At 32.9% G+C, this 12,351-nt stretch overlaps 1 protein-coding gene across 5 annotated transcripts in view; it reads left to right on the forward strand.

The window, feature by feature from the left end:
* The window catches only part of LOC306854858 (spectrin beta chain, non-erythrocytic 1-like), a 103,153-nt gene that overhangs the window by 56,359 nt on the left and 34,443 nt on the right, over nt 1–12,351 (forward strand). For all 5 annotated transcript variants that reach the window (XM_079393117.1, XM_079393115.1, XM_079393116.1 and 2 more), the window contains 9 exons: nt 1,098–1,249; nt 8,094–8,267; nt 9,417–9,508; nt 9,586–9,666; nt 9,750–9,865; nt 9,946–10,058; nt 11,210–11,397; nt 11,479–11,596; nt 12,186–12,344. In XM_079393117.1, coding sequence (XP_079249243.1) covers nt 1,098–1,249; nt 8,094–8,267; nt 9,417–9,508; nt 9,586–9,666; nt 9,750–9,865; nt 9,946–10,058; nt 11,210–11,397; nt 11,479–11,596; nt 12,186–12,344 — 1,193 coding nt within the window. The remainder of the gene's footprint in view (nt 1–1,097; nt 1,250–8,093; nt 8,268–9,416; nt 9,509–9,585; nt 9,667–9,749; nt 9,866–9,945; nt 10,059–11,209; nt 11,398–11,478; nt 11,597–12,185; nt 12,345–12,351) is intronic.

Raw genomic sequence — 12,351 nt, forward strand, 5'->3', positions numbered from 1 at the left:
TTGGGGTTGCGACACGGTTGAATGTGTGGCTTCACACAGACCATTTTAAACTCTTTCATAGAAAAACAGTCATTAGTATTTGGGAAGGTTTTTTGGGGAAATGTTGCAATGTTTGTGGATCATTACAACAGCCTCATTTCTTTTTAAATATAAATATAGCACCTATACAGCACAACATAATTCAGCTGTGAGATCTGTGCAATCTGTTGGCAAACAATTTATGACTTTTATTATGGCAAATCATGATTCTGAGGATTTTATTTATTTATTTATTTTTGGTTACATTGATTGGTAACCATACATAACGTACAGCTGAATAACTATATTACTTGAAAAATGATTTAAAAAAATTATGAAAATCATGGAATATTATTATTATTTTTGCATGATTGATTTGAGAATAGTTTTATATAAATTATAATTTAAATTGTTTTTATATGAAATCCTTTGTAAAATCAAAATACATTTTAGATAAGTGTTCTTCTTATTATTTTAATATATTACAAATCTTATTTTATTTAAGTTTCTATCAAAATTATATTTTTATATTAAATAGTTTTGAATCAAAATTAATTCAAATGAATTTTAGAAAAGTGTATTATTATTATTATTATCATCCATCATTGTAGAAGTATTTAAAAATATTTTATTTAAATTGTTACTGAAATTCTATTTTGTTAGATAATTTTGTATTAAAGAACAAAATTTTAGATAATTTTATTGCTATTATAAAAGTATTAAAGTAGTATTTTATTTAAATTCTTATTAACTTTATTAAAATATTTTTTTTATTAAATAAATGGTTTTAGATAGGCCTATATTGAATTTATTATTATTCAAATGTTTTATTAAAATTTCGATAATTGTATTATTTTTATTATTATAAAAATAGTATTTATGATGCTATTAATTCACTTTTGATCATTGTTGTAGTTTATAATATTGCCATTGCTGCAGTTCACTCCAGGTCGTGTGTTAGGAGTGATTTTCCCACACTTAAGTGCACAGCGCTTAATTACCGTTATTAAGCGTGGTAGAAAGCATTGTTATTCTGAGTTAATTTGGGAGCGTTAAGCGTCTTTACTGTCGTCCTGCAGACGAGCGAGAGGCGGTGCAGAAGAAGACCTTCACTAAATGGGTGAACTCACACCTGGCGCGCGTGTCCTGTCGGATCACCGATCTCTACATGGACCTGCGGGACGGACGGATGCTCATCAAGCTGCTGGAGGTTCTGTCCGGAGAGAGACTGGTGAGTTTGACTGATGATGTCATCGGCAGGGGGCGGGGCTTAAACGACAGTTCCATATTAGGTCGTGTGTTATTATGCTGTCAGTCATCTGTTTGGTGTGACTTGTGCTGAGCCAAATCCGTCACTCAGATAACTGTGTCTGGTTTCACGATCCCAGTGGCTTTGCTTTCACTCAGGCAATTAAGCACGTGCGTCATCTAATTGCCTGAAACTGCTCTTTCCTGTCCAGCAAGCGCAGACTTTGGAGAAAATAGGCTGTTAAAACTCCAGCCTGAGGAGTGCATTATTCTTATCATCTGCTTACAGAAACACAGATGGAAACCGCGTGGAATCTGTGATCCGATCAAAACAAACAAACATAAAGATAATGAGTGAGAGCGTTTAGAAGAATGAAGCTGTCAAGAACATGTCCAGCTCATATTTCACAACAAAATACAAATACTAAATTAGATTTTGCATGAAGAAAAGTATGCCTTTTTAGAACCAATGCTGACAATGGCAAAAATCATAATGTAATTCTCCATTAAGTGAAAATAATGTTTGAATTCTATCATTTCAAATATTGTAATATAATTGAATTGTGAAAATGCTTATTTTTTTGCTCCCAGTTTTTAATTTTGGACACTATTATTGTCTCTTTGTCATTTACATATAGCAAAAAAAATATTATTTAAAGTATATAAATATCCAGTGTTGTTTTAGAATTATTTATATACTATTATATGAATATTTTGAATGCACTTTTGTTTTTATCTGTGTTTTAATTTTTATTTTAGTAATTTTTAGCAATTTATTAAATTTTTTTAAATTAAATTTATTCCTTTTTTTAATTTAACTAACATGTATTAATTTTTGTTTTTATTAATTTTAATACTTCGACTTATTTAATTTAGTTACCAAGGCAACATTTCTAATTTTCATTAGTTTTTAATCTAATATTTATATTTTATTTCAGCTTTGTTTGAGAATCTAATGAGAGATTATTTGCTTATATTTTTTTAAATATTAAAAAGTGTTTAAATAAGTCCTTTTGGACCCAGGTTTGTATGAAATACATACAATTATTGACAATTAGGTGTCAAAAGTACTTTTAGTAAAATATCTATGAAGTTATATTAGTGTCAGAAAACCTTTGTAAAATATATTTAGCCTTTTCCCAATATTTGACTCAATTTTGTTTGATAAATATGAATATGTACGCCTATTGACAAACAGTTGCAGCATGAAAAATTATTCTGAAAGTAAACGTTTATGTAAATAAAATGTATTTAGTTGAAAACAAGTAATATTTATGCTTTTTTGATGTTTTTTGTTAGAAGTAAATATGCAGGTTTATAAATTTGGTCTGTTTTTGAGCAAACATGAGTTTTGGGATTAATTCTGGTATTTCTCAAATTATAGCTTCTTATAAATTTAATACAATGCTGTATTCTAAAAAAATAATTCTCATAAATATTGAAAAAATATATAAATATTTTGCATCAGTGTAGTTCAGATATAATGTGAAATTTCAAAGAATTTCTCTGCTTTTTTAATGAATAAATAAGGGATAAGAATGATAATAACATGGTAACATTCAAAACTTTGACAATTTTACATATTCAGAAGTTGCTGATCAGATACAATATGGTTTTAATTGAAAAGAAATGTTGTTATGACTTTAATAAAACGATTCCTACCCTAAAGTAGTTACAGATTTTGAATGCATTGTGAAGGTTGATTAATGTTTACTAGATCATTAACAACAGCCTCCGCACATGACTCTACAGGAAATCTGAAATATCAGGACTGAGTGTGTGTGTGTGTGTGTGTGTGTGTGTGTGTGTGAAGGAGCCATGTGTAAGCGCAGTGTTTAAGTTCACACATGCTTTCACTATCTCTCAAGGTTCATGATAAGATAACTCGTCAGTGTGCCAACAGAGGAAACGCCTTCCTTTGAAATGTCCTGCCTTCTTCACCAAGGCCACGAGTCACATCCTAAACTGAGACGTTTCAGTGATCTATCATTCCTGCTTCCTCTGTCTTTTCCTGAAGCCGAGCTCTTACACTGACACAGTACGCTCTCGGCCGAAGACACTGAAACTCAGCACTGTTCTGGCGAGCAGTCGAAGTGGAGCTTGTGTTTCAAACCCTGTCAAGTGGCCCGTCTAGATTGGTTTACACAAGCGTATCGGGCAAGTCCAGAGGAAGAAACCTTTACCCAGAATGCATTGATACCAGCAGTGAATGTGATCTGTGTTTGTGCTCCATTTCACTTACTATAGCAACCATTTTTAATGAAGAAACACGCTCATAAATGTCCTTCAAGTGTCAGTACTTCCCCTTTATCTGTTTAATCAAACCATAATTCATGGCCGACAGTGAATCTGACTCCAGCAGAGCGGCTGTCCATGGGCTTGAATGGCTGTTTTGTCAGGACTTGTCTTCACAGATACAGCAAGTTCAAGCATCCAAACAAAACACTTATTCAGCGCAAACATATGCTCGATAACGAACAAAAGAGCCATAAGCTTTACATAAAGCATGTTAGCAGCACCTTTTTTAGTTCAGTCAATTGATTTGTTGTTTTTTTTAGGTTATGTTAATATTATGATATAATACAATTTCAGTTTAGTGTACAGACATTTGTCTCATACAAAAAAAAAAAACTGAATTGTATATAGATTTTAAATATATATTATAATTAGACAAGTTTATTTAAAAAAAAATATATATATATATTAAACGATTTTATAAAAAATATAGCATTTTACAATTTTACATATTTTACTAAAATGTGTGTGTGTGTGTGTGTATAAATTACAATTAGACATTGTTAGTTATTTAAAAAATATAATTATATATATTTATTTATTAAATACAAATTGCGTAAAATATTACGTATAAAGCATTTTATAAAAATGTATTTAATAAATTATATATATTATAATTACTTAATTATAATTAGAGAATTTTATGTACACATATAATTAGAAAATGCAATTGATTAAATAAATATTGTGTAAAATGCAAATTGTGTAAATATGCATTGTGTTGTGCAAAATATTAAATTAAAAAAATTCTTTATATTATATTACCGGTATAATAATATATTATAGAATTTCTTTTTCTAAATAATTTATATATAAATTCTAAAAAATATAGTTTCTATACATAGATAGATAGATAGATAGATAGACAGACAGACAGACAGACAGACAGACAGACAGACAGACAGACAGATAGATAGATAGATATAATAAATTATAATAATTATATTATAAATCCAAATTTAGAGTAGTAAAAATTTTGCTTATTAATTCTTTGTCACACTTTTCTGCTGTTTCAAGGGTTTTGTCTGGATATTGAGTAAGGCTTTGTCCTCAGCGAACAGAAATGATTGTAATTTGGATTTTATCAGACGCCTCTGAGTCTGGGCTTTCATCTGTGATCTGATCGTGTGATTGGCTAATAGAACAATCACTCTTGCGTTTACAGAAATGAAAGGCAGAGCAGCTTTACAGATGCAGCTGCTCAATAGAAAACTGCTGATGTCATGCCTTGCACTGCAGTCTCTGCTGTGTGCGTGTGTGTGTGTGTGTGTGTGTGTGTGTGTGTGTGTGTGTGTGTGGTCCTCTTACCTGCTCTGGAGGAATGTACCACCTCCACGTCTCAGAGGGAGGATGGATATCCGCCCCTCGTTGTGCCCCGCTGCCCTGCAGCTCATTAGTGAAATGCTGTCACTTCACCTAAAGCGCGTCCGCTGAGGATCAGCTGCTGATTGAGCCGTCTCTCTAAGCATGATGGGATAGCCAATCCTCCAGAGACACGGGCCGCTCGACCCCTGCTCTCAAGTTCATCCATTTTATCACACAGCAGCTTCCTCCAGATTATAAATAATGTATTGTATGTATATTTAGAAATAAAAAATATTGTGAAAAGTTATGTATGTATAAAACAATTTATTATCAAATAGTTAGGTTAGGGTCAGCGATATTTTTATGTTATTTCCATTACTCAAGATTTGGACTCATTGCGGTTTATTTCTGAGGAGAACTGTCTTCAGAAAAGTTTTGATGGCATTTTCTTTTCCTCTTACCTCTGTAAAATACATACAGTATTAAATGAGTGTTTATAAGCTGTGTACAGCAGTGGAAAAGCTATATTGCTGTTGCTGTTCTATAAGCGCCACCTGCTGTCAGAAAGTGAATTTGTCTTTTCATCAGAATCAGAAAGAGCTTTATTGTCAAGTGTGTTTACACACACACACACACACACACACACACACACACACACACACAAACACACACACACACACACACAATGAATTTGTCGTGGTGTCAGGAGCTTCAGTACAGAAAGTACAGACATAGTGCAAACATACATATAATTAAGGTAATAAAACACTAATAATAAAGTAATAATCAAATATTTATTCAGCTTGTCTGATGTTTTAGTTTCATGCCGTTGCTTCATGTTGCAGATATTTTTGTTTGTTTAAGGTTAATTTGACCAGTAACAGAGCAAAATCAACTTTAAAGGTGCAGGTGATTGTCTTCAGAAACATTTTTTGTTATTCTGGTTGAAAGTCTCTTCACATCCTGATAGCAATCATTAAGTGAAGTGGTCTAAATGTATTTATCTGTATTTATATATTATGTGGAAGGTGTTGGACCAAGAAATGTTCGGCCAATCAAAATTCTTGGTCCGAGCGTTTTAATTGGCTTTCCTACCTGCCTGTCAACATATGTATTTTCATACCTCTGCGCAACCTGTTCGCGCAGACAGGATTCGTCATCAGCGCGTTCACGCACGCTATGCAGACAGCTAGAATAGCAGGCAAACATTGACATGCTCCCTACACAGTGTTCATTGCTCCCTACTCCCTGAGCAGGGAAAATCCGTTGAAGTTTACTTCGCTGCGCAGCGTCTTCACACACAGATGAAACTTCCTAGAGAAGTGTGAAGTGTGACATAATATACCTCTGTAAATAAATACTATTTAAATTCATGCCTCGCACACTTAAATGCCCTTTGTATGGTACGCTCGCTTTGATCTGGAATCATGGCGGAATATCTGGCGATGTCCACTTCGCAGGGCACTTATGACTTACGGTCGAACAGAACAACCGTCGGACGTGATAAGATATGAAATGTGCGGGGAGGGCACGAGGACTGTAATTGGAAACTGCTGATGTAGCCTATTGTAGTAATTTAATGTTGTCTCTGGTATTCTGCTCTTTGAGAGTATGTGCGTTCAGGGGGCGTGGCTTTGGACGGCGATTGCTGGGAGGGTGGGACATTCGCTTTCAGTGCTATCAGGCTAAAGTTAGCATTTTCCGAGATCTCCTATTGCACCTTTAATAAATGAAAATAAATAAATAAATAGGCAACGAGTATGAGAATCGGCCCATTTTAATTAAAACAAATCTCCAATTGGATTTGGTCACGAAAAATCTTGATCAGTGCATCCTTTGTGCATAGATCTGTAGAACAAGTGGGTTACATAACAATATTTTAAAATTAAGATAAATAAAAAAAAAATACTTGAAAAGAAAACAGGATGACTTTGAATAGCATAGTTGTGTTAGGATGAGCTGAGCAAGTCTGCACATGTAATTCATGGTCTGAGAGTGACTTCCTACTTAAACAGGAAGTAATGGATACCAAAGAAAGTTATAAATGTATGTATGTGAGAGGACCAGAATGAATTATGGCTTGTACGGCCCCTCATATGTTATATATATATATATATATATATTCAATGCAATTTTCTAAATATTTTATATATTTGTTTTGTTTCTTTAAATAGAAAATACATTACAACACTTTTTTCCCTACTCACTATAGTACGCTACTGGTAGATGTTTTATTTAAATATGTATGTTTTTCAATTAATTCAAATTTATGATTCATTTTAATATATTTTGTAAGATTAATTTTAATACACACTGATATACATTTATTAATGTACATTTTTATTTAGTTAGTTATTTTTATAATTATTATTACTATTATAAATAATTTTGTTACAATATTTTTCTGTAAAGTCTCTAAAATATCCATCCATCCATCCGTATATATATGTAAAAAAAAATCCCCAACTCACTATAGTACTGTACTGTTTTATGTTTTATTTATGTTTACATATTTGTTAATTTAACATATATTTTAATACACATTAATATAGATTTTTTTTAAAACACTAATATTTTTTGTTGTATTCTTATTATTATTCTTATTGCTACTACAGTTTTTCTGTTGTGAATTTTACAAAATAGAAAAAAAATTATTTTTCTAAATATTATAATACTGTATACCATATGCAGTGTTAGAGCAGCTTTCTCCAGACACACCTCAGTTCAGAGTCTCCTCATAAACATCACCTGAAGCACTGCGCTGTTTTACAACCCGGTTACTCATTTACCCATTTCTACATGACCTAAAAACATAAGAGCTCCAGGAAACTTCATGCATATCCCTGCGTGCAAAGTTTTAAAGAGTTTTGAAGAACTGTGGTCACTCTGGTCTTCTTCACTCGGCCTTAATGTAAAAAATAGGACGTTCTCTCCTGAGGTGTTTAATATATCATATCATTTGACATGTAGCTTTTCCTGTGAGACCTTCTTTCCTTCCCAAATGTGTCAGAAAGAAAAATAGCCGCTGAACCTGTCTGCAGGAGCGACGGGAACAAAAGCCACTGCATCATTAACTCAGTCTGACGGGTCGAGTTACTCCTTTCTGCATGCAATGAATATCCCTGTTAACCCTTAGCGCGCTCAGATACAGATGCATTATGAAATGAGCATGCATGCTTGTTATAAAGCAGTATAATCCATGCACACATGTTCTGATCTCTACGCAGCCCAAGCCGACCAAGGGCCGCATGCGAATCCACTGCCTGGAGAACGTGGACAAGGCCCTGCAGTTCCTCAAGGAGCAGCGCGTGCATCTGGAGAACATGGGGTCACATGACATCGTGGACGGAAACCACCGACTCACGCTCGGACTCATCTGGACCATCATCCTCCGCTTCCAGGTACAGCATCTTCTGGATGCTACAGACCCACAAATGTGATCATAAGCATGCGAGGGATGTCCAGCCTAAAATTTCAAAGGCAGCTGCATATTTTCATGTATAAAGACAGTTTATACTGTGAAAAATTGATATTGTAAATACATATAAAATATTATTTGGAAATGTTTCTTTTACTTTATAACACATTTTCCCCTCTATTAACTGTACTAGTGCACTCTAGGATGTTATTTATTTTTTATTTCATTTTTTAAAATTAATTTGAATTACATTTTTATTAATTAGAAAATAGAAAATAATGTAAATATTTGCTTTCTATTACTTTACAATTGAACACTTTTTCCTACTCAATATAATGCTGTACTGAAAGTAAAAAGTGAAAGTACTGTATTATTCATTTATATTTATGTTTATTTAAACCAACTTTTAATTTTTTAATCAACATATTATTCTTTTGAAAATATTTTATTCATATTACTTTGCATTCTTAGTACTGTACTGGTAGATATATTATTTTTATATTTATATATGTATTTGTTTAAATTATTTTATTTGTATTTTTTTATTATAACAAATATTCAGTGTACTGTGTTTATTTATTATGAATATATAAATACACACACATACAGTATATATTTTGAAAATATTTACATGTATATATTTATATTCATATAATTTGTATTATATATAAATATATTTAAAATATAAACAAAACATATTTTTCTTAAATATTTACATGCATGTGTGTGTATTTATATATACATAATAAATATACACAGTACACACACATTATGTAAACAAAAACTTTTATTTTGGATGCGATTAATCATGTGACAGCAGTAATTATAACACTTTCATACTCACTATAGTACTGTACTGTTATATTTTTTATGCATATATGTATTTATTTTAATCCATTTTTATTCTTTTTTTTCTATAATTGTTTTTCCTACTCACTGCAGTACTGTACTGTTAGATGTATTATTTATTTACATATATTTATTTAAGACAAATTTGAATTAATTTATTTTAAAAAATGTTTAATCCTGTTATTATTGTTGTTGTTTGAAAACCTCTGCCCTAATAGCATCACATTATGGTCAAAGAAATGCACAAAAAGTCCATTATGTTGTGTTCTGGTGTGTGTAACAGATCCAAGACATCAGCGTAGAGACAGAAGACAATAAAGAGAAACGCTCAGCCAAGGACGCGCTGCTTCTGTGGTGCCAGATGAAGACCGCAGGGTGGGTGGACGTCCAGAATAAAAACACAAACGTGCTCCAGTCCTTGATGTCTGACAGCTCTGGTTTGTGTTTCACAGCTATCCCAACGTCAACATCCACAACTTCACCACCAGCTGGCGCGATGGAATGGCTTTCAACGCCCTCATCCACAAACACAGGTAACAGCTCCACTGCACCTGCATCAAAAGCTCTGCTTTGTAAACTTCATATCCCTCATTCCTAATGCCTGCAATATTACCAGGCCAGACCTGATTGATTTCGACAAACTGAAGAAGTCCAACGCTCACTACAACCTGCAGAACGCCTTCAACCTGGCGGAGCAGCACCTGGGGCTCACCAAACTCCTGGACCCAGAAGGTAAGAGCCGTCCTGCTCTCACAGCTTCTGCATCACCGTACCTCCTCATGAAATATGATAACTCGCTGTCTTTTCTGCAGATATCAGCGTAGACCATCCCGATGAGAAGTCTGTCATCACTTATGTCGTCACATACTACCATTATTTCTCCAAGATGAAGGCGCTGAAGGTGGAGGGCAAACGTATCGGAAAGGTCTGAGTCTGCAAAACACCTGCATGACTAGAAAGTTCTGTGTTTTCTATGAAAGAGCGTTTTAGAGACTGATTATTTCAGTCTTGTGAGTGCTATTTATTTATCACTTATGTAAGATTGTAAGTTTAAATGAAAATTCAAATATTACTATTAAAATAAAATAAATCATTATTAAATAACAAAAAAAAAATACATCAATGAGTAAATTAATTCCTATTTAAATGTAACTTAGTAATGGAGTCATCTAAATATTTACATAATTTCAATTGGTCTTCTGAATTTAATCTGTTTATTGACGTCTTATTTCAGTCTTATGTGTCCTTATTTATTTATTTATTTATCAGTTTTGTAAGAAACGCATGTTTAAATATTCCTATTCCTAAATAAATAAATAAATTGTATTTAATTAAATTAATACATTTAATTTTAAATAAAAATTAAAACAAATAAATTAATTCCTATCTGATATGTAACTATTAGAAATGGCCTCATCTTAATATTTACATACTGGAATTGCAATTGGTCTTAAATCTTAAAATATTAAACCTGTTTATGCATGCAATTTTTGATCAGTTTTGTAAGAAATGTAGGATTGTAAGTTCAAATATTACTATTAAAATTAAATAATTTTTAAATGACACATTAAATATATATACATATTTTTTAAATAAATAAAAATGCATCAATAAGTAAATTAATTAATTATTATTTGAAATGTTAATATTTCTTAATATTTATTTACTTAATTGTAATTTTTTTCTACCTTAGATTTCTTTATTGACTGATAATTTCAGTCTTGCATGTGCTAGATATTATTATTTTAATAGGAATATTTTATTTATTTAACCAAACATTATTTTTTTTATTTTAAATATTCCTATAAAATATTAATTCATTATGAATGTTAATTATAAATAAATCTTCTCTCTTACATCTGTTGGTTTAGTCTTGGTTGCATATTTTTAACCACTTTTATACCATGTTATGTGGTGATTCTTGTGCACCGTCAATAGAAGATGCAGTAAAATATCAGTAAATGACTCTGATGTGGCACAAATGACTTAAAGCTTGATCTTTAACTGCTGTTTAGCTGCCTTGCAACTTGTGTTTCCTTCAGCAAATGCAAACCTAAATCTGTTGGTCTTCACTAGGTGCTCGACAACGCCATCGAGACCGAGAAGATGATCGAGAAATATGAATCTCTGGCGTCTGATCTGCTGGAGTGGATTGAGCAAACCATCATCATCCTCAACAACCGCAAGTTTGCAAACTCTCTGGTTGGAGTCCAGCAGCAGCTTCAGGCCTTCAACACTTACCGGACAGTAGAGAAACCGCCCAAGTGAGTGTCTGCCGGAAACACACAACACATTACAATACACCTGAAATCAACTCAATTACACTTTCAACTCTTTCTCCACAGATTCACTGAGAAGGGCAACCTGGAAGTGCTTCTGTTCACTATCCAGAGCAAGATGAGGGCCAATAACCAGAAAGTGTACATGCCACGAGAGGGCAAACTCATCTCAGACATCAACAAGGTGACAATTACCTTGTTTTCTCCACCGTAGATTTTCATTTCGGAGCTGCACGTGGTGTTTTCTGTGTTGTGTAGGATTGATTATTTATCCACTTACAAATAAATGTGCTTCCTTTGACGTATATTGCAAGGGCACTATGCTACAACCACAGTATTTACTGTAATAAATAATTACGCTCTTTTATATGTATACATTTACTTCATTAATTCATGTTTACTTACATTTGATTATTTATTGTAAATTTAGCTACAAGTTGTGTTTGAACTGGCTTGGATTCATTATTTATTTACATACAAATAAATACCATGGTATTACCTTGGTATTTTGCTTATTTTGGTGTGTTTTTTGAGAGAGTAAAAATATGGTACAATCACATTTTTGGATTAAAACGGTTTATTTCCTTTTTATAACTTAATTATTATTTTTATTGATATGTTATTATTTATTATAAATGTATTGATTAGACTAGCTGTGGTACAAGCACAGTATTGTAGCATCAGTTTTTCCAGGTATTATCTAGTGTTGTCAGTGAAATGTGTTGGATGTGAAGCTGAAGCTGAAGCTGTGGTGTGGTGTGGTGTTGTGGCAGGCGTGGGAGCGTCTGGAGAAGGCTGAGCACGAGCGTGAGCTGGCGCTGAGGACCGAGCTCATTCGACAGGAGAAGCTGGAGCAGCTCGCCAGACGCTTCGACCGCAAGGCCGCCATGAGAGAGACCTGGCTGAGCGAGAACCAGCGCCTCGTTTCCCAGGTTCATT

The sequence above is a fragment of the Barbus barbus genome, assembly GCF_936440315.1.
Source record: "Barbus barbus genome assembly, chromosome: 35".
Lineage (NCBI taxonomy): Eukaryota > Metazoa > Chordata > Actinopteri > Cypriniformes > Cyprinidae > Barbus > Barbus barbus.